Below are 25,795 nucleotides of genomic sequence, written 5' to 3' on the forward strand. Positions count from 1 at the left end.
CAAACCAAGATTGTCATCACTTTGTGTACGTTCAGGGCTTGAACCTGAATCATCATGCGCGTTTATTGGTGGTTGATCACCTCCTTCTGTAGTACCACCAACCTCTGTATTTAACCAATTTGAATTGTCCTGACCGTCGAGTAGTGGTGTCTCTCTCTCCTCTAACCATTGACTTAAAGGATCATCTTCTTCGAAAATGTAGTCCAAATTGATAGGATTGAAACCCTCTTCAATTTCTCGTTGGCTACTTCTCATTGTACGTCTTAACTTTAACCTCATGTTGTAATATACGAAAACAAGTTTTTGTAGTCTCATGTACTTTAATTTATTTCTTGTTTTCGTATGGATGAGGCTAAAGGTGCTCCAATTATGCTCACAATTCGAAGCTGATGTGGTCTAGCTAAGAACTCTAATTGCTATTCTTTGGAGCTCAGGAGCACACAAACCATAATGAATCCACCATTCAGCTGCATGAATAATTAAAAAGAGTTTTATGTTAGTATAGCGTATTTCAAAAGTCAAATTTGAATACAAAGAGAGAAAATAGAGTAATTCTCCATTATTTAGCTATATAGCCATATTTACCAGGATTTGTTTGTTTCACTGCCCTTTGAGCCAACGGGGTTCCAAAAGTCTCCTGCCTATCTCGATATAGCAACAACTAAAAAAGGATGATTGTGAAATATAATTAATTAATTAGATGTATTAATAATTATTCTTGAAAGTATTACAGAATACTAGAACAATTCATTATTCAATTTAATGGAACCAATACTTACTTGATTAATAGCCCGAATTTGAGTATCTATATCGGGTACCAACTTGGTTATCACTTTTTTAACTCCATCCATGACTTCTCTAGCAACTTCAGGAGAGGGTGGGGCACCATAAAGAAATTGTGGGTTCAAAAAATACCCTACAATTAAATTTAGAAACATATTAATCAATAGTTTTCTAATGCAACTATGCATAATTTAAAAGTTAAAATAATAAGAAATTGTATTTGATTTACACTTACCAGCAGCGTGCAAATCTTGGTGCAACTGAAAACTCCACCGGTTGTCAATAATTTTCCAATAGTCTTTGTAAAACCGGCAATCTTTTTGAATGGCCAACTTCGCCCTATCAATTGCCTCATATATGAAGCCCATGGTTGGTTTTTCATCACCATCAACCAATTTAAGAACTTTCACCAAGAGTTCTTGCACTTTAATTATATCAGAGGCCTTTTGCCAAAACTCTTTGCCTAAGATAATTTTATTTGAATCATATGCTGGGCCTGATTTTGCCATTCCAAACCTTGAGTTTTTCCAAGCATCAGATGTAAACATTTCCCTTAGTGCTTGTTTATGCCTGACAATAGTCTCCAAAGCAATGAAATTTGTGGCAAATCGAGTGATGGCAGGGCGAAGTAACTCTCTATGATTTGTGAATTTCTTCATGAAATTCACTGTCCATGTGTGGTTGTAAATAAATGAGGTTATTGTTCTTGCATCTTCTAAGACCTTCTTCACGTTACTTTTCTTACCAATATCTTCAAGAATAAGGTCTATGCAATAAGCTGCACATGCTGTCCAATAGAGATTGGGCCTCTTCTGCATTAATAATTTTCCTCCTGCCTTCATTGTAGCTTCATTATCAGTCACTACTTGGACAACATTCTCCTCTCCAATTTCTTCAACCACCTCATCCATTAATCTGAAATCAAATTATAGATTCAATAATTACTACTATTTAATTAAAAACATGCAAGTCCATAATACTATTTGCATATACAATTAAAATTAGAAAATTACCTGAAATAATATTCAGCTGTTCTGCTTGGCACATCAGAGGCATCAACTGATTTATGAAACACGGTGCCTCTATCGCAATAAACTAAAAAGTTTATAATGTGTTTTCTGGTTGGTCCTGACCAACCATCACACATAAGTGTTACACCTCTTTCCTTCCAAATTCCAGCAAAAGAAGCTATATAATTTTTCATTTCTTGATACTCTTGCTCCAAATAAATTTCAGATATCTCATAGGGTGATGGACCCTTCACCCCCTTTCCAACCTCTGCAGCAATATCAAGCATAGGCTGTATAAATGGAGAGTCAGCTACATCCGCTGGAATCCGATTATAAATTAGGAATTTTCCAACCGCTTTTCCTAATTTACTTCTTAAACCTTTCAGTAACTTTGTGTTGAGTTTTGGTTGTTTCGCACTCTTGCTTCTTTCTAAAATAGGATCCATTGCCTTTAGTTTAGCTTCAGGGGCATCAGGATTGATCCATTGTCGTCCACTACCTCCAGCTTCTCGACCACTATAAGATCGAACTCCTGCTCTATTGAAACCACTGGTAGCACCACTGCCAGAGCCACCTCCCTCTTCATAAATATTACCCCTTCCAGTTGTTCTTACTCGAAATCTTTGTCTCTCTTCCCATTGTTGTTGTGATCGCATGCTTTCTTGTCGAGCAAATCTCATACTTTCTTCTTCCAAGTCTTCTTCATCGCTCAAATTCTCAAAATCTCCTCTAATTTGGGCTTCTGCTTCTTCTTGCCTTTTTTGTTTATTTCTTTCCTTCTCAACATACTGTTGTAGATGTTTCATCATTTGTTCTCTTACTTGTGTGGTCACATTTGAGCATCCAGCTACTTGACCCTTTTTATGTGCCAAGTATTGTTTCAAGCGTGTAATGCCCCCTTTGATTATCTTCCCACATAACTTACACATAATAACATGTCTATTACCGTCTACCGCAGTACCAAAATGCCATCCAATATCCTCACTAGGTAAGTTTTCATTTCCTCTATCACGTGACATATTGATAGACTTAATTTGATGATCTCTACACAAAACATAAAGAAAATATAAAGTTACAACCTTCCTACAATGACAAGAATAATATAATTAGTAATTTAGTAAATATTAAATAATAAGTACTAAATAGTCCTAATTTTAAATACTTATTACGTAAAAATAAGTATAATATTTGATTAAAAATAATAAGTAATGTTTATTATTTTTATATTTAAATAAACAAAATTATAAAATATTAGATATTTTATTACAAAAAATATATATTCCTTTATCTTTAAAATGATATTTTCATTATTTTTTATAGCTTGATTTTATTTTCATTTATAACTATAAGAAATTAACAGGTGAAAAAGATTTTTGCTCTACTTTGATATACATCATAGCATCACAAATAGAGATCCATACATTACAAATTGACTATTTAATTTTTTAAGCATTTTCTCAATATATGGATTAAAATTAAATTTTTCTACAAATTCCAGTAGTAATTAGTAAAAATCAAATTTATTAACGTATTAACTATTAGGTTAATTTTTTTTTATTAAGTTATTAATTTTTACTTTATTTGATAACTAAAAACAAAAAATAGATGTAAACATTTATTTTACCTAATTTTAAATTTAAGGTCAAAATGATGTTTTAAAACTTAAAAAATATTAATAAACAGGGTCACCCTACTCAAGAAATGGCAAGTAGATACACATGTAACATAAAATGGGTGACAGATGTTATTTAATTTTTTTTCTTTTATAATATGAATATTATTTAATATTTTTTCAATAGATGGGAGTGAATATGATATCTTCTTTATCAAAATGACCACTTTGTCCAGCTGACATAAATAGTATGTTAGCCAATTGGTGCCATGAATTAATTTTATTTCTATAAGTTTGGCAAATCCTAAGACTAAATATTATAATAATTGTGCAGAGTATTCCTTGGAATTCTTTAAGAATGGTGAAAAATAGAGCTCAATTAAGCCTAGATAATATAAAATGCCATCACATGGATGTCTTGTGTACATACATTATTTTAATGCTTTGTTTAGATGGTGAATGCAGTAGTGGATTATTGATATTCAAATATTATTATAAAAAAGGCTTCAATTATTATTGGTAAATATTAATTATTTACTAACCTTAAAAAATATTAATTATATAATATTAATAATTGCTTGCTATGTCATGGAATTAATTTTCATAATTATCTTTCAAAAAATATAATACAATTAAAATATTTATAAATTAAGAAAATTTTATTTTACATAATTATTAATGATTTCTAATTTTTTACTCTATTAAATTACTTTTTTTTTAATTCAATTTAACAAACCTATTTTACAACAAAATATAATTTAAAAAAATAAACAGAATGAAAAGGGCTGTGGTACAACAAAATATAATTAAAAAAAAAAAAACATAATGAAAAGTGCTGTGGGTGTTAGAGTGTCTCATACGCTGAGGCCTGGTAGTCGAGTCAGACCGAGAGAGGGGAGGGATTCGAGGGAACTCGGAGGAGCCTCGAAGAGTCGAAGGAGCGAAGCACAAAGCAGCGATGACTCCAAGCTCCGAGCCTCCGAAGCTGAAATCGAGAGGCTGGCTGGTGGCGACTGCGACGACTAGTGGAGGAAGGTGCCGACTGCGACGACTGGCGGAGCTGCTGCAGACCTTTCGCCGTCGCCGGTGACTCGCCAAGTTGCTGGAACTGGAAGCCTGGAACTACAAGTCTGCAATTCTGAGTAGATCTGCTCGGTAGCCTCGGTGTGCTCACTCTCAGGCTTCGAAGCCTTCTTATTGCCGAAGGCCAACAAATTTTCAAGGTCAGTTGTAACTTTCCTTTTTACCCTTTGAATGGCAGACGGGTGTGGGGACTGGGGAGAGGGGGAAAGGAGCGCTGCTGCTTGCTGCCCTTCAGCGAATATGCTACCTGTCGGCCATGTAACGGTCCGTAACGGACGTTACGACATGTAACGTTGGAGTATCGGCCGTTACGTGCCGTTATGCCTCCGTAACGGCCGTTACGGCCGTGAATTTTTTCCGAACCGCATTATCGGCCCGTATCGGTTTCGGGCCCTCTGATTTCCGTTACATATCGGCCGTTACGCTACGTAACGGCCGTTATTTAAAACCATGTGAGAGACTAAGTGGCTTTCTACTAGACAATGGATTTATCAGAGGGAGGATAGACACAACACTTTTCATAAAGTCTAAGAAAGATGACATGCTCCTAGTTCAAGTATATGTAGATGATATCATATTTGGAACTACAAATAAAGACTCGTGCAATGAGTTTGCTAGCACTATGCAAAATGAATTTAAGATGAGCATGATGGGTGAACTAAATTTCTTCCTAGGACTTCAGATCAAATAAGCGAAACACGGAATCTTTACAAGTCAATCAAAGTACATTAGAGATCTACTCAAAAAGTTTAATATGGAAGATGGAAAAATACTAGGAACACCAATGAGCTCTTCTTTGAAATTAGACAAAGATGAACAAGGTATACCAGTAGATGTCAAGCTCTATTGTGGAATGATCAGTAGCTTACTTTATCTGACTGCCAGCAGACCTGACATAATGTTTAGCGTATATTTGTGCACAAGATTTCAGGTTGCACCAAAAGAGTCACATTTGTTAGCTGTCAAACGAATACTTAGATACCTGATAGGAACTGTGGAACTTGGGTTATGGTATCCTAAGTATACATCTTTTGAGATTATTAGCTATTCAGATGCTAATTTTGTTGGTAGTAAAGTGGATAGGAAGAGCACGAGTGATACATGTCATTTCTTAGGACATTCGTTAGTCTCTTGGTTTTCCAAGAAGCAAAATTCAGTAGCTCTTTCCACAGCCGAGGTAGAATACGTGGCGGCAGGAAGTTGTTGTGCTCAAACACTATACATGAAGCAACAATTAACGGATTTTGGATTAAGCTATGACACAATATCTATAAGATGCGACAATACGAGTTCAATAAACATCTCAAAGAATCCTATATTACATTCACGAACTAAACATATAGAAATAAGATATCATTTTCTTCGTGATCATGTGCAAAAAGGAGATGTGACACTTGAGTTTGTATGCACAGATGAACAATGGGTAGACATATTCACGAAACTACTTGCGGAGGATAGGTTTATCCAAATTAGGCATGAATTAGGCCTGATGCATAATCGAGAGGTTGCCTAGAATTATATTAGATGACATAATTCAGGGGGAGCAACATCACTTACTATTCACAATTGGTTAAAAATTTCAAATTCGGCTCATTTGTTCCCATTTGGTATCACATTTGTTCACATTTGACATTAAACTCATATCATGATAAGAGCATATTGACTTACACATCTTAATCCTCACATAATCTTTAAACTTTAGTGACTGTGTTTGCTTATCCATGTCTATGAAATTTGATACACTATGTATGTTCACATTGCAATTTACATTCAACAACACAGCTTTCTACATTGGCAAAGGGGTGAAGTAAATTGAATTAACACAGGGAGACACATTTCATAGTATAATTTTTAAAATCTGATGGTTAAATAAGGTTAAAAATTTAAGATTCAAAAGGGGAGAAGAATATCAGGTTATGTTCACTCATGTATTATTATACACCTTTTTGTTGATGTCAAAAGGGGGAGAAGAATCAAGCTATAACAAAAATGGGCAAAAATGGTTGGCAAAACTAATTGTGTATGAGCATAAGCATATTTCATTTGCTGAATATTTGGTGTATTATTTGAGGGGGAGCCTTGTTAGGCATAACCCATTCTATATTTTTGCTCGTGTATTTGTTATCATCAAAAAGGGGGAGATTGTTGACTCTGTGAGTCCAATCTTGTTTTAATAATGACAAATCACTTGGTATTTGATCTGTGCATTGAGATTGTGAACAAAAACAATATTTAGCATGCACGGAAGGCTAGAAAGTCATGTAAGCCATGAAGACTAAAGTATATACATCTTGGCAAATTACATCGAACTAAAAGAGTAGAAGAATGAAGATGCAAGCAACAAGTTCAAGATCGCCATGGGAATGGGTATTTAGAACTAAATGTATTTACATATTTCATATAATTTAATTTGAAGCTCAAAATATACCATAGACTGACCTTAGGACTCATGCATCTCATGATCATATGTAGGGGATATTTATGGACTTAGAGATATTTTAAAACCCCAAAAAATATTTTATAAAAGAGCAAAGAAAGAGTGCAAAAGCAAATTTTTGAAACTAAAAGAAAAAGCCAGAAATGGTCTGTTCAAAAGACCGAACTCCCTGACCAGAAGACTGAAGTGTCAACTTCAGAAGATTGAAGTGTACGCTCAGTCGTCTGAAAATGGAACTTCTGAAAACCGAAGTTTAAGCTTAGCCTTTTGAAGAATTTCTTCAAAAGATCGAAGATTAAGTTCAGTCGTCTAAAGAATTATTGGAGAAACACATAAACAGGCAGAAGCATACCAGAAGACTAAACCCTGACTTTAGTCGTCTAAACCCGCAACTTCAGAAGTCTGAACCCCAACTTCAGACGTCTGACCCTGTGTCCAAGTTAATTTTTCGAAGCTCTAAGGAACTTCAGTTGTCTGACCCTTAACTCTTAGTCGTCTAAACTTGTAGGAAAGTTAAAATTTTAATTTTTAATGAGAGAACACAAGAGTTATTTCTTAATCAAGTTGATCCAACGGTTAAGACTCATCCTAAGGGCAAGGTTATCTATATAATCAAAATCTAAACCCTAGTGCCCCTAAGAAAAAGAACTTTTTGCATACAATTGAGTGAATTGAACGTTTGGCACAACTTGGGAGAATTTTGAACACACTGCTGAAATTTTTGCTTAGGATTTCAAAGCTTATACATCAAATCTGAGCTAAGGCTACATTGATTTTCAAAAGGCATTCTAGAAATCGTTGTGCATTCAACTTGGTATTGAGGTTTGGTAAATCGATTTTCTTGTTAATATTTATTCTCAAAGAGCTTTTCATCTAAATCGATTTGCTTGTTAATATTTATTCTCAAAGAGCTTTTCATCTCAAAATCCATTATTGAATATTATTTGAGAAATTGATCTTGAGTGTGCTTATTTTATATTGTTTTGACAAGATCACTACTTGAGAAAAGTTTTGCCATTGGACAAATATTCTTTGATTCAAGTGTGTATTCATTTAAAGATTCGATATTTTCGATATTACAAAACCACTTGATTAAATATCCATAGAGTTCATAACTATATATATTATCATGGGATATTTTCTGAAAAATATTATATTGGGTTTTGATCTTTGGAACACATATCATAAATATATATATATATATATATATATATATATATATATATATATATATATATACATATTCATATACAAAGATCATATTGTGTTTTGAATATTTGGAATAAAGCTTATTGATCTTGATCTTTGTAATATTCAAGACAAATTTTTAATAAGATCACATTTGGTATTCGTGCAACTAGAAAGTTGAACTAGAACTCTAAGTTCTCCAAAACATTTACTCATATAATTATCTTGAGAGATTTGATAAAAGGGAAATTTGGTGAATCATATCATTCATATAACGATTATATCGTTACATACATACTGAACTTCAAGTTTCATCATATGGATATGTGTTAGGTTTTCAATTGTACTCACTAACTTTGTTAGAAGCAATATTGAGTTGTTTTGCAGATTTGAAATTTTATATTGTAATCACGGTTCGGGTTGTGAACCGGGTGAGGAGGAAACTGTACCTCTTGTAAGCAGCGGATGTAAGGGAAGCACCGTCCCGGTTAAAGGAGCAGGGATTTAGTGGAATCTTTGAGTGGGTTGCTCAAGGCGTGGACGTAGGCCGGGTTGGCTAAACCTCGTAAAAACTGTATTTGCCTTCTCTCTTCCTTTACTCTCTTTAATTTCCACAATGCATTTCATTACTTGTCTTGCATGTGTGTATGTTGAATGGCCCCACAAGCACTTGATAATTAATTGGGTAAAATAGAATTCATTGAGATAATTATTTGAATCAGTTTCAAACCCCCGCAATTAATTTGTTCAATATAGAAATAGGGATTAAGTGGTAAATAATAGTAAAGGTTTTGAAAATACCCAATTCACCCCCCCCCCCCTCTCTTGGGATTACACCTAAATTAATAGAACAGTATCTGTGATAAATGTGGTTGAGTGATGCAGATGCAGCAGCAACACAGGATGCAGCAAATGCAGCAGCAACATAGGATGCAGCAAATGCAACAACAGATAAAGCAGCAGATGCAGGCAAAGCAGCAGTTTGATCGTCCATTGCTGGCTCCGATGGCAGAAGTGGCTACTGTTGGGGATGGGAGTGTGGTGAAGGTGGGATGGAGTGGGGTGTGGTGCCTGACCATCAATTTGGAATTGAGACAAAGGTTGAGGACTTGCCCCGATCAAGTAAACGCGCCTCAAGTCCAAATGCTTTTAATGGTGATCTGGCCTAATTTCCAGCCCGATGGAAGTTGCATAAAACCCAGTTGCCTCTTGAAGCTCATAACAGCTTAGATCTTAATTGGCTTCCTGGCCAGGCCCCAAATTCTATTTATCACAAAGAAGGTAATGAGTGCATTACATAGTTTAGAAATGGACCATATAAGCCAGGTACAGCCAACTCTCATATGGAGACGGCCCTTCCCCTTTTGCAGAACAGGTTTAACTCCTTATTGCAGGATTCCAAGCCTTCCATTGTGCAACAAAAGAGGATTGGTAGGGTGAATCCAGCAGGGGAACCTCCCCACCAAGGGATAGTAGAAACTCAGTTAGTCTTGGGAACTCAACAGGTGATCCTGTGCTTTTGGTTCAAGAGGGTTACTGCCAGGATGAGGGCTTTATTATGAAACTGCCCTCTGTGCTAACTGAGAAAGGGGCTTGCAACTAAGGTTCAAGAAGGTGGTATAGATAACATACAAAGGTTGACTGCTGATGAGGGGGATAAATCTTCTTGTAAGGAAAGGAATTTTGAGAAGGTTTGTAATCTCCAGGTGGACAAGCAGGACAATTCTTCTAGGAGTTCTGGAAAAAAATGTAATCAACAATGCTGAAAGTAATTTATGTGTTGTGAATTCTGAGAGTTTTCAAAAGGGAGATACAAATGGGAAGGGTAACAAGGGCAAGCAAAAGGAAAAAAATGAGGTGACGTTTCGGTTAATGATATCGATGATATTAGTAAATTAGCGGACCAGAGCAGCTCGCTTTTGGATGAGAGTCGAGATCAGTGTAGCTATATTTCTGAATCATCTGTGTTACTTGGGGACTTATTGTATGTGGCACCAGCTCCAATGGAAGATTTAGGGGACAATTTTATGATTGAGGAGGATGGCTTGGGCAAGGAGCAACAGTGTATGAAAGGGTTTTTGCCTACTCCAGTTGTTGAGATTGATGGTTGGAAGGAGTTAAAAGCTCAACAATTGATGGATGAGATGGGTTTGTGTTTTTCCAATCCTGGAGGTAACGAAGCTCACTTTGACGGAGATAAGAAGAAATTAAAGAAGGGTATTGTGAATTAGCAAACTTGAAGTGTTTGGTGAACTATGAGGGCAAGGGATTCAAAGTTGTAAACTCCTCTCCTCTCTTAATATATTTTCTTTCATCATCAAAAAGGAAAAACATTGTGTGGGTCATGCCTGTCAGCTCTTTCTCCATACAAATCCCATTGGGCTCCATGAAAATATTGAGATTACAACAGAATATAGCAGTATAACCACTGAAATGTTCAGGAATAGCAATAAAAAAAATATTCTAGTGTCATACAATGCTTATTAACACCAATGCATAGTAAGAAAAGAATCAAATAAATAGCTATGATAATGGAATAAACTAAAATTAGAATTTCTATCAGCCTCATGCAGTAAGTTTGTCTAACAAGTAAAAATTGCAAAAAAAAAAAAAAAAACTTAGCTCTCAAATTTATAAGGCTCAATTAAGTGTAGAAGTACTTACATAAATATGTGGGATATCTCTTTTCACAAGTTCAATGACACGCTTTATAAGAAATTTTCCTAGGTTGATTCCTGCTAAGCCACGCTGTCAGTGCATTATGCAGATTAGCACATAAAAGAAGATTAATGACAACTGAAAAGGCCAGATCTCCAATATAAAATATGCTTTTTGAGAAAAATGAAATCTTCAAATAATATTATAACAAGTACGTTAAATAAAGATACAATTCATAGGTACCAAGTTGCAACTGTCAATCTCCATTTATGCATAGCAGTCCTGATACTAATTTACTAGTTTCAAGCCCTTAATGTTACATAAATAAATTTTTATTTCAAACCAGCGGGAAATCTATATCATCTATCCTGGTTTGCTTACCCATTTTTCCCCCAGTACAGGTCAGAGATGAAAAGATGAGTCTATTATGAAAATATTGTGTGTGCATGTATTAACTTCATGAAGTGTTCTCAGCCACACTTTTTTATGATAGAATAATGTCTATGAAGAACAACATTTCCAGATTTAATTCTGGTAACCCATTTCAAGAAAATGTTATGCAATAATTTTGCACAAGTTCACTTTGGGGAAATCTCACTTCACATGCGGAATTGATGAAATGTTCAAACCATATAATAGGAATTTTTTTCTTATTATTTGGTTAATTCTTTTTTTTTTTTTTTTAGGACTAAGCTTTTTGTTTGTAATGATAATATTGAGCAAGAGGTAGTGGCTAATATCTTTTTTTTTTTTTTTTTAATTCAACATAGATATGTGTAAACCAACTCTAATTCAAGGAATTTTCAATAACCTTACAAAAATCCTATTCACTACAAACAAAAATATATAATGATTACTCATACAAGTTGTAGAATTTCATTTATAGCTTAAATTATTATTGTCAATTGCACCTTATTGTACTAACCATAATATTCACTAATTTGTAAAGAGCTGATTATTCTTACCCAAGAAAATATAATTTGTAATAAATAAAAATTATGTCACACGTACAATGCACTTACCTATAACTAGTCTAATGAAACACAAACTATGGGAAACATTATGTAATTCCAAAACATTGAATTGCCAAAAAAAAAAATGGACAGGTCCCCTGCTCATATGGTTGACAGTTCTTGCTGTTTAATAAATAGGGGGAAAAAACCATAAAAACCGAAAAGATCCTCAAAGTATGCACAATAATTCCATTTAAAACTGTAATACACTGAAGTCTCCATAATCAATCCAGCCCCGAATACATGGAAACAATATATAGAGAAATAGAAGACACAACAGTATAATACCTTAAAATGAGATGCTTCCCATGCATGCATATATTGCAGAGCTGAGATCTTTTACAACTTGTTTATTATTTAATCAAATGAGTTAGTACTAGAGAGAAGTGGTTTCAGCCCCACATAATGTTTTTAACAACAACAAGACATTGGGTCAATATTTAAAATTGAATTATTATCCTTGATAAATTTTCATTTTTTGAAACTAGTTTATTATGGGCTACAGATGGAGTAATGCCTAGAGTTTGGACTACAAGTGGAGATTCCAATCACAATAGGTGTACATCAAGGATGTGCTTTAAGCTCCTATCTTTTTGCACTAGTGAGGGATGAACTTACTAGTAGTATAAAAAATGAGGTTCCATGGTGCATATTGTTTGTAGATGATATTGTCTTGATTGATGAAAATGGAGGGGGAATATAATCTAAGTTAGAATTATTGAGAGAAGCTTCATAATCTAGAGGATTTATGATAAGTGGAAATAAGACAGAAGATATGAAATGTAATTCTTGTCATAGTAGGATGAATATTGGAAAGAAAAAAAGATCAAACTTTGTAGTTAAGAAATTAATAGCACTAGTAGATTTCAGTGCCTTGTTTTTATTATGCAAGCTGAAAGAGAAATTGAAGATGTAATACATGGCATTAAAAAGCAGATTGGGTAAAATTGTTGTGCTTTAGGCATGATCGTAGAATACCCTTAAAATTAAAAAGGGAAATTCTATAGTATAACTATAAGATCAGCTATGCTATATGGATCATAATGTTGGGCAACTAGGAACCTGTCCAAATAGTAAAAGTGGCCGAAATGAGAATGTTAAGGTGAATAAGTGGTGTAACATTAAAAGACAAAATAAAGAACAAACATGTTGGCGGTAAGTTAGGTGTAGCTATTATAGAAGATAAGATCAGGGAGGAGCAGCTTAGATGGTTTGGACATATGCAATATAGGCCAAATTGTGCACCTGTGAAGATGAGTGAACTAGTTACTATAAGGGACTATAGAAGTTGTAGGAGCAGATCAAATTTGGAATGGGTTAGTGAGTAAGGATTTAATAAGCCTGAATTTGTCAAAAGAAATTGCCCATGATTGCGTAAATTGGCCAAAAAGGATTAATGTAGCTGACCCACCTAGTGGGACTTAAGGCTTGGTCTATTGTTGTTGTATAGATTATTTTTATCAAGAGGCTTATGATTAATTATTCATGTTATGACTATAACTTGTTTGATCTAGCTTCTTTATAAATCAATTCACTTAGGACATTGTCAGGACATTGATAGGTGTTTTTTTGAAAAAAAAAAAAATGCATTAATAAAGATGGGAGAAAATTACTGAGAAAGGAGGATAAGATATCCTCCTAAAAACAAAGAGAAGAAACAAAAACAATTACATTAAAGGCCTTTTCCAATAAGGGTAAGCCAAAAAAGAAGCCAGGAAAGTAACTCTATCCCAAAGAAAATGTGAGGAATCTATTTTTCCATTGAAAATCATTCCATTCCTTTCAGTTCACAAAGTCCAAAAAATGCCAAAAACTGCACATCTTTATAAAATTATTCCCCTCTTACTCCTCCCAAAGCCTCCATACTGCACTAGCAAGATACCGTCAACAATCTGGGACAGCAACAAAGTCTCCTAAAAAACTGAGTAAAGAACAACCCAAAGCAGCGAAGCCACCTAACAATGGAGAAAAAAATGGTTGTTGATCTCACTGGCCCCCCAAACAAATGATACAAATATCTGGATTTATGGCTTTCTAAGATCTCCTTGTCTACAACAAATCATTGGTGCTAAGCCTATTAAAATCCAAAGTCCACATAAAGCCCTGAACTTGAAAGGAACCTTAAGCCTTCTCAAATAAAATGGTTTAAGGGAAACTAAGAAGGGCTTGGCCTTTTCAACTATTGTGAAAGAAAATATTTTGTGGAAACAACCAGAAGAATCCCCAATCCGAATCCTCAAATCATTACCAAGTCGAGGAACAAAAGAATCCAGCACTTGCAACATCATGATCACATCCTCAACCTTTCTCTCTTTGAGATTTATAAAAATAAAAAATAAAAACCACCCCCCCCCCCCCCCCCCCCCCCGCGCGCGATTTCAAAACAATAAAAAGCATTTATGAAAGCATCATGCAAGAAAGACAATCTGAAAAGATGAGGAAACAAAGATTCCAACAAAACCTGACCACCCAAACATCTTCCCAAAACCAAAAATGATTTCATTCCCAACATGATAACAAGAGGGTAGAAGAAACGAGCAACCTGAGAAATAAATTTCTAAGGGCTAGCATAAGAAACACTGCCACTAGCCCTATATCCCAACCATTCCTATGCAATCCATACTTGCTTTTAATAACCACCTGCCATAAGGAATCAACCTCTTAGGGGAATCTCCATAACCATTTACAAACTAGCCAAATGTTTTCAGACACCGAGTTTCCGAGGCCCAAACCTCACTCCTATTTAGATCTCCTAAACTTTTCCCAACTAACTAGATGATCTCTCTTCTTTCTCAATACCTGACCAAAAAATATCTCTCATGATCTTCTAAAGATAAATAAACCTTCTTCCAACCTTCCAATCTACCACACACTTTGTCCACCATCAGTTCCCAAAAAGTAGAAGAGTTCGGATTTCCACCAAGAGGGAGACCCAAATAACGAAAAGCCCAATCTAAAATAGTACAATCAGCTAAGGTAGCTGTTAGATTACCACTTTACCTAAAAGCTTAAGCTATTTGGTTGTGGACCAAGAATATATATGAATCTTTAACACTCCCCCACATGTGCAGCACGACAACACGTGGAAAGATAAACACACGATAGAGACCACCCACTACAAATAATATAATAATGTTTTAAACACTACATAATAAACACATGCAACAAGACTAGACCCTAAGACCTACTAGTAACCAGCTCTGATGCCATGTTAGATTACCACTTCACCTAAAAGCTTAAGCTATTAGGTTGTGAGCCAACAATGTATATCAAGATTTAATAGAATTGTGCTTGACATATATTATATATAGCAGGAGAGAGCTATCATTGGGGTTAGGTCTTCCATCTTCTTTTGCAAAGTGAATTTACTTAGAGGATTCGGAATATGATTTTTGGTATTATAGGAGAGAGTTGGGTATGTCCTCCTTTGGTGTAAGACTTACTAGATATATGGTTTGTAGGCTTTGGTAGAAGGAAGGATACAACAACTTTATGGTAGTGTTGATTTTTTTTTTTTTGCGGTTTTATGGGGAATATGGATGGAAAGTAATACTCAGATATCTTCTAGGAAAAAATTAAATTAGATGTTGGCTTGGGAAAAAAATTTAGTACTTGGCCTCACTATGGTGTGTTGGTTATGGACTTTTCAAAAGGGCAAGCTTTCAGGAGTTTCAAAATCCAACTTAAATAAGACTCGATCCCTCCCCTGCTTGTATCCTCCATCATTTCATTATCAACCAAAACAACATCTAAAATTTTCCTATCCTTAATAAAATTCAAGTGTTCCAAAGTAACTGTACCCCATAATATCTCAATCTTTTAAACAAAAATATTAGCCAAAATTTTATAAAGACAGTAACTAAGCTGATTGGCCAAGAGTCTTCCACTTTCCTAGACTGCTCCTTCTTAGGAATAAGGGTAATAAAAGTAGAGTAAGCACTCTTCCCCACCACCCATTTCAATGAAATTTATTAAAGAACTACATAATATCCTCCCGAATCACCTCCTAACTCTCCTGAAAGAAAGCTATGGTAAAGCCATCTAGGCTTGGAGCCTTATCTCTTTCCATCTCAAACACACCTTCCCCAATATCAAAAGGTCACTCCAACAAAATAGCAAGGACACAGCAATAGGACATCAATCGAAGCCCTCTAGGATTAGCTTGTGGTCAAAACTCTCAGTTTACAGACTCCTATTTAAAGTCTATAATCTCCTCACCAATAAGTTTAAACTCACGCGCCATGCCTCTTAAGTCTAACTCAGGTTCTCTAATAAAACTTCTCCTCCTTCTCCCATTGCCCACCCTATGAAACAATTTGGTATAAAATCCCCCTCCTTCAGCCGCTTGACCCTAGACTTCTGCCTCCAACTAATGCCCTCCCGAAATAGGGTAAAATCCAAATCATTACGAAGGTGATCTATAGTAATATTAAGAATATTATGTTTTTTCCGTTGATATATTTTGAATATATAAATTCAAATATGTTTCCAAAAAATGTGCCACAAGATATCTTCAAATTTTAGTTTAAAACTTTTAATGGCAATAATCAAAGAAGATTTGTTGAGGATTGTTGAATAACTGGGTAAAATGGAAGACCTGATCACAACGATAGGTCTCTCTCTCTATTTATAATATATGTCAAAGTGCATACCAATGAACATAACACCCTTTCTAACTCTCACTTGTTAACATAACACTTACACACTAACAATGCTAATGACTAAGATAACCATCAACACAACCCCTTAAGCTTGTTACAAATGATTTTAACATGAGCACCCTCCAATGATTTAGTAAATAAATCAGCAATCTGCAAATCAGACTTCAAATGAGTCGTGGTAATGAGCTTCTGCAAAAGTTTCTTGCAAACAAAGTGGCAATCAACTTCAATGTGTTTCCTCTGCTCATGTAAGACCGAGTAGGAGGCAATATGAATGGAAACTTGATTATCGCACATCAGCTCCGTAGACTAAGAATGTGGAAAACCCAATTCTTCCAATATGTTCTTCAGCCAAACAAGTTCACATGTAGTGTGAGCCATGACCCTATACTCTGACTCAACACTTGACCTGGTCACCCCAATTTGTTTCTTACTCAAAGAAACCAAATTTCCACCAACAAAGATACGGTATCTAATTGTGGATCTTCTGTAGGAAGGTGACCCGGCCCAATCTACATCAGTGTATCCTTGAATATGAGTGCGACCTCAATCCTTATATAAGAGACCTCTCCCAAGTGCACCTTTAAGATATCCCAAGATGTGAATTACTACAGCCTAGTGACTTGTTCTCGAAGATCACTAAACTGACTCATAACACTTAGTGTGAAAGATATATCCAATTGAGCGACTGAGAGATAATTCAATTTTACAATAAGCCTCTGATATTGTCCTGGGTTGGGCAACAAATCACCCATATCTAACATTAGCTTACTGTTAGGATCTATAGGTGTATCAACGAGTTTGGATCCCAATAATCCATTCTCATCTAAAAGATCAAGAACATACTTCCTTTGTGACAAGATGATTATAGTACGAGATCTCAATATTTCTATACCCAAGAAGTACTTGAGTGGTCCCAAATCCTTTGTCTGAAACTTAGTCAATAGGAAATGCTTAGGCTCTGAATAACTAGATCATCATCACCAATAATCACAATATCATCCACATACACAGTTAGCATAATCCTTCCAAATGAAGTATGATGATAAAATTCAGAATATCTACTGCAAATTGTTGAAGGCCAAACTCAAATACTATAGCACTGAAGTGACCAAACCAAGGTGATTGCTCCATATAAACCTCCTCCTGAAGATCACCATGTAGGAAAGCATTCTTCACATCTAACTGGTGTAGAGGCCAGTGATAGGTGGAAGCTAAGGAGATGAACAAATGTACAAAGGCAAGTTTGACAACAGGGGAGAATGTGTTTGAATGGTCCAAGCCATACACCTAAGTATATCCCTCACCAACAAGGCAAGCATTCAATTGAGCCATAGAACCATCTGGATTGATCTTCACAGTGTACACCCAACGACAAACAACCACAAACTTATTAGGAGGAAAATGTACCAATTCCCAAGTAACATTATCCAGTAGAGCATGCATCTCTTTTATCATTGCATTCCTCCCCCCAAAATGGGACAAAGCTTCAGAATTAGACACGGGAAGAGCAAAAAAAGATAGGGTACTAACAAAATGGCACTACGAGGGTGACAAGAAATCATAAGAACAAAATTAGAGATTGGATGTTGGTTACAAGTGTGATTGCCCTTTTGAAAAACAATAAGAGGATAAACCACTCTGGGGAAAAGGATCATCTGATGAGGAAATTGGAGGTAGAAGTGGAAGCTAGAGGAGACTCTCCTCCTTTGAGTCGCTATGTGTACACCTGTAGATTGGGATGATCCAAGTGATGAGAAGGGCTCAAACTTGATGAAGATGGAGGAAGATTGTATGAAGGAAATAAGTTAGGATAGGAAAGGCTAGGTCAAGGAAGGGACTCATCAAGGTCAACAGAACTCAAGGAATTATAATAGTACAGTATAGACTCAAAAAAGGTGACACCAACAGAGACAAAGAATCTATGTAAACTAGGGCTACAACATCGATATTCATTTTGAGTATAGGAATAACCCATAAAAATACATTTGATAGCACGAGGATCCAATTTATCCCTTCCTGGAATTAATTGATGAACAAAGGACACAACCAAATATATGAGGAGGAAGGATTTTACCACCAAGGATAGAAGATGGCATTTTATTTATGAGAGAGAACAAGCGGTGAGCACAACATCACTCCAAAAAACTTTGGGTACATTCATTTGAGACAATAGGGTTCAAGTGACTTCAAGAATATGTTTGTTTTTCCGCTCCACAACTCCACTTTGTTGTGGGATGTGAACTCAAGATGATTGATGGATTATGCCAGAGTTTGTCATATAGGTAGTGAATTGAGAACTGAACTACTCCTTAGCATTATCACTATGAAGTATCTGGATTGGCTTATCAAAAAGAGTCCTTATTTGAGAATAGAGGGCACAAAAATATTAAACAACTCATAACGATCTTTCATTAAATAAAACGAAGTCATTCTAGAGTAGTCATTGACAAAAGTAACAAAGTATTGAAACCCCAACTTTGACATGACACGACTAAGACCCCAAAAATCAGAATAGACTAACATAAAAGGTCTAATGACTCTTTTACTAACTCAAGAGGCAAAAGGAACACGATGATGCTTCCCTAATAGACAAGATTCACACTCAAGATTAGATAACAAACTCAAAGTAGGAACTAGTTATTTTAACTTGTCCAATGATGGATGACCAAGGCGACAATGGATTTGATGTGGTGTGGCAGCAACACTAGAGGCAATGGAAAAAGAGAGCGACTCAAGTAGTAAATTCCACCTGACTCACGTCCTAACTCCTATGCCAATCGTCTTCCTCTTCTTCAGATCCTTAGTAAGAACAGAATTAAGAAAGAAGGTTATAAAGCAATTTAGTGACCATGTAATTTTATTAACATATTAGAGGGGTATTTAGGAATGTAGAGAACAAAAGAAAGAGGTATGAAGGGAGTAGGATTTACTGTTCCTATTCCCTTAGCAATGGTAGTGGACCCATTAACAAGACTAACTTGAGGTAAATTTGTAGAATATTGGAGAGTAGAAAAGAAGTTGGTGACACCTACCATATGGTCAATAGCAATAAAGTGATAACCTAGGACTACTGGGAGAGATAGCGGATGACATACATACGGTAGGGCTACTATTCTGAGCAAAAGATGCAATGTAATGAGATGCTTGTTGCGATGCCGGATACTGCAAGAACCTTGAATACTCCTTCTCTAAGACAGCTATATTGCGTTGTTCACTCAAACAAGTAACTGACAAGGAAGAAACACTTTTGGTATTTGGGAACTCCATCTCAACGCACATACAACCTCGATAGAGCAACAAATCAAAAAACACAGCAGACAACATGATTTTCAAATTCACCAACTCGATCCCAACAAACACAACATTTGACAATCAATGCAAACCACAAGTCCATGACGTACAACTCAAAAACACAGAAAATACCACTGTTTCAGGCCCAATAACCTCAATAAACATTGACAAACAACTTCAAGAAGCATCAAACAACCATTCCTCAGATGTCGTAAATGAGCAACTAGAAAAGGTGGGATCCTTAGACAAAAAACATCACAAAAAATTTCAAAAATATGTTTATAGAGGGATTTGAGCGCTGCTGGAAGAATTCAGGCCAGAAACATGCCTGAAATTGGCTTCACACCTCAGCACATGGGGTCAGCCTTGGCAGCCTTCGACTGGCATATGAGGGCACGTGGGAAAGTTTCTGGAGACGGGATTTCAGTGGGGGGCAAATCGGCAGTGCCTGTGGTTGACTATGGTGTTGTTTTGCAAAATCTATGGTGGATCTTGTGTTCCTAAACTGGCAGTGCCACCCAGGAATATTCCAGCAACTGCTCTGGCTTCCAGCAGCTGCTGGCTGTTTTTTAGGACAATAGTGTTGCTGCAAGTTCTTCTACAATGGTAGAAGCAGATTTTTGGTTTTAGGCTTCAGTTTTAATGGTGGCTGTGAAAATTAGGGTTTAGGTCTCAGAATCATGCTTTAATACCATGTTGAATAATTGGGTAAAATGGAAGACATAATCAAAATGATAGGTCTCTCACTCTATTTATAATATACGTCAAAGTGCATACCAATGACTATAATACCGTTACTAACTCTCACTTGTTAACATAACACTCACACGCTAACAATGCTAAATGTCGAAGATAACCATCAACAAGGATTTTGTATAAGATCTTTCTATTTAATGAGAATATTTGTATGAGATCCTGGGAAAATCTTTACAAAAGAAAAACGGTAAAGACTAAATGTTTGAAGTTTGAACTCACTCATGTTTTAGCTTATTCTCCTGAACTTCAACTAACAAATTCTACCTTGTAAGGTTTTCTTTTGTATCAGACATTAGTCCATTCTTTTGCAACTTTGGCTGGGTGATTTAGTTTAATTGGGTGGGACCAACAGAGGGCAATAGTCCTCGTTTGTGCGAGGATAGACTCTATGAAGGGATTGCTTTGTTGAGAATCAGATTCTAAGATTGGTTTGATCTTCACTATCAAGAAATGGATGGTGAATTCTCGAGGTAACTTGAGAAGTGAATGTAGGTGCTGAGTTTGGACTGAACGACTAAATTACTTTTCTCTGTCTCTCTCATCACTGACTGCAATATCATGATCCAGAAAAAAAAAAAAAAAAAGCAATATCGTGTAAGCATAACCTGAATATTTCAATATGCACACGCATAGATATAAACTCAATAATTTGTTGATTATTCTTTCACAGATACATAAAATAAATATTCGAACCTGAGTTGATGATATAGAGTAAAACAATGCGCATGTTGCTTCACATTCAGGAATGGGAGGATCATCCCACAGAACCTCCTGGAAAGGAGAACAAATTTTTAGCAGTATATTGTGCGTGCATCTAAGGCAGAATGAAAAATCAGACTCACCTGTATTGTCTGAGCAACATTCTTCAAAAGTGCAACTTCAATAAAAATAAGCGGTTCACCTGGAGAAAATAAACAACAAAAAAGATTGTGTAATTTAAAATGCTAAAAGGAAAAACAGGGGATTTCGAGAAAAATATTAGGTAAGCTATTCCATCTCTGCAAACATAATTTCTCACGTGATCCAAAAATGTTTTAATGGAAATTGTAGTTGGACTCCAGCGCTGGATTTCCATGCTATTCAAATTTACATGAGTTGACATGACAAACTTATAGCCCAGAAGCAAAATACTTCCAGCACTACGACACTGCCACTTTCAGTTTCATTTCTATTCAGATGCAGTTATATGTTTTGACTCATTGGGCTGATCATATTCATGCTCTAGCCTCAACAAATATAATTTCATACATGTGCATGGGCACGAACATGCACAGTTTGGATTGATATTCATCATTTCATCAATGCAGTAATCAAGCAAACTCATAAGTTGTCCAGTAAGACCAAACTTGTAGAAATTATCCAAGGATACATTAATCAATTTTTGAAAATTTTTTGTTATACGTGTCCAATAACAAGTGGAAACTATAATTGAACTCAAAATAGGATTATTCACGATGAGAGTCACTATTTAATATATGCTGGGTTTTGTTTTAGCTTCGTTTATCTTGTTCATGTTCAAGTATTTTGAAAACAGACCACGAAAAGTGCAAGTGGTATGACTGTTTCGTTTTTATGTTTCTGGAAACATGATTTGCAAAGGAACTCAAAAGAAAAAATAGAAAAACAAAAGTTTCTTTGAATTGTTTTCTTAAAATGAGTGTTCAAGTGGTTACTACCACCACTAGCCACCATTTCTTTGTTATTATTCCTATTTTGGAAAACAAAACTTAGCAATAGCTCATAAGAAACACGTTTAGGGCCAGTTTAGATTTGGAAAGCAGTTTTCATTTCTAGTTTTAGTTTTTCAAAGAACTCCCCCCCAAAAAAAAAAATCAGCTTAATTTTCAGTTTCACAACATTCGTATAAAAAAGCTAGAAAACAATATAAAGCTTTAACTCGCTCATGGAAAATAGTTTTATTTTTCAAATTTTCAAATAATTATAGAAGTGTCACCTTGTTTTCCAATTTTATAAATTGTAGAAAAGTTGGAAACAATGTCTTAAATTTCGATTTCAACTAAAATTTCAAAGCTTAAAAGTATGGAAAGTCTGATAGAAATTATGATTTCAATCTCAATTTCAATTTCAAATTATGACACAAATTAGTTGTAAAGCATGGGATTCTTTTATGAAATTTTAGAAATTGTTGATAGGCATAATAATGCAACTTGTAGAACAAAAAAATCAAAAATTAAATGAATCAATGATAGGTATGTTGTGTATAAGGTGCAGTAGCTGTTTTATAATAATCATGTTAAACATATTCAGTTAATATAAATATCATTTATTTACTAATTATACAAATACAGAATTTAGAATAAATGGTCAAATAAAATATCTCGTCTAATATCTATGTTTAATTTTTCTTATAACTTGACGCTCCTTTTACTAATTTTTGGTTTCAACAAAAATAAGATAAAATAAGAGAGAAATTCTACTTTGGATTTGAATCTCAAATTTGATTTTCATGGAAATTTCATTGTGTAGTTAAAATTTTGAAAAAATTTGCTGAGTTTTTAAGGTTTTGTTAAATTTCAGATGATTTGTAGAAATTTCAACAGAACTTTTGCAAGATGGAAATTGACCGCCATTTCAATTTCAAGGGTGATGGAAAGCAAATATTTCAACGGAAATTTTGACAATTTCGTGGAAATTTAAGACCATGGTTGTTTAACATCTTTTTATTATTTCTAGATTTATGATTTCTTAAATAATTTTGGAAAACTGAAAAATAAACTATCATTTTTGTAATTATTTGGAAATCAATAAATGAAAAATGAAAACTGTTTAGCACAACTAAACAAACACTTTATATTATACTGTTTTCATACAAATCTTGAAAAACTGAAAAATAAGTCGGCATTCTTATAGTTCTTTGAAAAAAAATTTAAAAAATGGAAAATAAAAAAAAAAATTCCGCAAATGAACTGGCCCTTCATTTGTGGATACAAAGCCAAAAACAGCTCAATACAGAGGAAAGCAAACAAAAGCATTGACAAAAAAAAAAACACAAATTGGTTCTTAACACACGGTAGCTATTCATCATTTAAGGCATGTAATAAATACTATTTTAATAATCCCAGAGGAAACAAACCAGTTCACAACACATAAACAAAATTGAATAAACTATCATGCACTTTGACTACATCTGAAAGAAGTCACTCAGAAAAAAAAAGGGGCGGGGGGGGGGGGGATCAGACTGACAGTTAAGCTACTGTAAACCACACTAGCAGAGAGAGGAATTTCTAACCAGGTATTGCAGGATGCAAGTATCCAAAACAACGGCGACCAACTCCCAACCTTCTCTTAAGATCTATTAGACTGCTAATTGGATGCACAGCCTATACACAAATTAATATAATTGTCAGTTGTCACCTAGCCATCCATACTCAGTGGTCACACAAATCTAAAAGCAGTAAGAAGATAGACAAGAGAAGCAGACCTCATATGCCACAATTTTCTCCAGAAAAGAAGCAGGATCATCCCAAGTGATCTGGTGAAGCTCTAATGCAGCAGGGCTAAGCCATGTAATAAGCTTCTCTTTCAAATAAGAATCTAGAGCTCTTAAAGATGCAATATTTTCCTCCCTGTGCATTCGAAAAGAAACTGTTAGAGGCTATATTTTCCTCCCTGTGCATTTGAAAAGAAACTGTTAGAGGTTATTGTTAAGTGTGTTAGTATGTTAATTAGTGAGAATTAGTAAGGGTATTATTGTCATTAGAATGTATTTAATTTGTATTATAAATAGAGGGAGAGACCTATCTTCAAGTTAGGTTATTCTTTTAATCAAAATCTCAACATGGTATCAGAGCATGATCCAACCAAAACCCTATCAAACTCAGCCGTCACCAGAAAACACATTCCTGTTGCTGCCCTTCTCAGATCCATCTCCGCCCTTCATTATTTCACAAAACCAACCATATAGCCAAAAACGGAACCCTCCAATGCCTACCACCCCAAAATCCCATTGCCGGAAACAGCCTCACAAGCTGCCACGCGCTGGCTAACTGCCAGCAGTGCCGACCCCACGCGCCAGGACGTGAAAGAGTTTCCAGCCACATTTTTCTTCTTTTTTTTTTCCCTCTGCCATGTTCTGATTCCTTCTCCAGAAAATATTATCAAGTTGTTGAGCATTTTTTTTGCTCAAAGATCCAACCTTTTTTGACCATGCACTTGTGGTAATCCGTTAGTTTTTGTTCGGTGCTTGTAAAGGCTTCTTTGCAAGTTTCTTGGAGCAGTGGCAGTGTTTGTAAGTTAAGTTGTGAGGCTGTGGCAGTGCTATATCAGTTGGTAATTCGTTCACCTCATCCGTGGTTGTGTCGGTGCTTCAAATAGTTTGTGATTGTGCCAATTAGTTTTGATTGTTCTTCTTGTTTGACATTGGTGTGGCTGCAAGTTTGTAAGTGTTGGGATGGAGTCTATGAATCCTAAAAACATGTTTCCTTCATTGCTGCCACAGATAACGACTCAAAAGTTGGATGGAAAGAATTATGTTCAATGGTCTAAATCTGTTCGAGTTTATTTAGAAGGATTAGGAAAATATGACCACTTGCTCCAATCTGGTTGTTATGATGAGAAGAGAAAAGAAGTGTGGATTCATGAAGATGCCTTGATTGTTTTCCCCTTGTGTAATCGGTGGAGCCATAGATTGCATGGATGTGCATGCATCTAGATACATGCAAGGATATCTAGGACTATGCCAAGCTTCTATACTCTAGTAACATTACACGATGTGTGATTTATCTTAGGAGTGCTTTCAATTACAACAAGGAGATAGGAGCATTCTAGATTATTTGGGAGAGATGAAGTGTACTCATGAGGAGCTTAACGTCGTACAACCTATAACCGCCAACGTTCGTGAGATGCAGAAGCAGAGGGAGCAGATGACAATTCTTCGGGTTCTAGCGGGCTTGAGACCTGAGTTTAAGGCAAACTAGTCCCAAATAATTAATAGTGCAGATTTGCCATCATTTGCTGATGTTCATTCTTGTGTCCTTCGTGCTTCCTTAAGCACACAATCTCTTGCTCTTGCATCTAGCTCTGAGAGGACAACCTTTGCTACAAAGGATGATTCTAGTTCTCTACCAAACAACCACAAAAGTTACCGAGGTGATTCCAATGGTCGTGGTGGTAGAGATGGACGAGGTAGAGGCACTTCTCGCAAGTGCACTCATTGTGGACAAAGTAATCATACTATTGAGCAGTGTTGGGATTTTCACGGTAGACCTTCATGTGTTGCCAATGCAGCCACCACCGACTTCACACCTTTGGGGGCAGCCAATGCAGCCACTACCTACTCC

At 35.5% G+C, this 25,795-nt stretch overlaps 1 protein-coding gene across 2 annotated transcripts in view; it reads right to left on the reverse strand.

Annotated features, from left to right (window-relative positions):
* The window catches only part of LOC131162546 (uncharacterized), a 49,593-nt gene that overhangs the window by 13,593 nt on the left and 10,205 nt on the right, over nt 1–25,795 (reverse strand). For both annotated transcript variants that reach the window (XM_058119148.1, XM_058119157.1), the window contains 5 exons: nt 23,938–24,082; nt 23,746–23,836; nt 21,338–21,396; nt 21,189–21,266; nt 10,778–10,861 (listed from right to left, as the gene is read on the reverse strand). In XM_058119148.1, the coding sequence (XP_057975131.1) occupies nt 10,778–10,861; nt 21,189–21,266; nt 21,338–21,396; nt 23,746–23,836; nt 23,938–24,082 (457 nt within the window). The remainder of the gene's footprint in view (nt 1–10,777; nt 10,862–21,188; nt 21,267–21,337; nt 21,397–23,745; nt 23,837–23,937; nt 24,083–25,795) is intronic.

This window comes from Malania oleifera, chromosome 1 (assembly GCF_029873635.1).
Source record: "Malania oleifera isolate guangnan ecotype guangnan chromosome 1, ASM2987363v1, whole genome shotgun sequence".
Lineage (NCBI taxonomy): Eukaryota > Viridiplantae > Streptophyta > Magnoliopsida > Santalales > Ximeniaceae > Malania > Malania oleifera.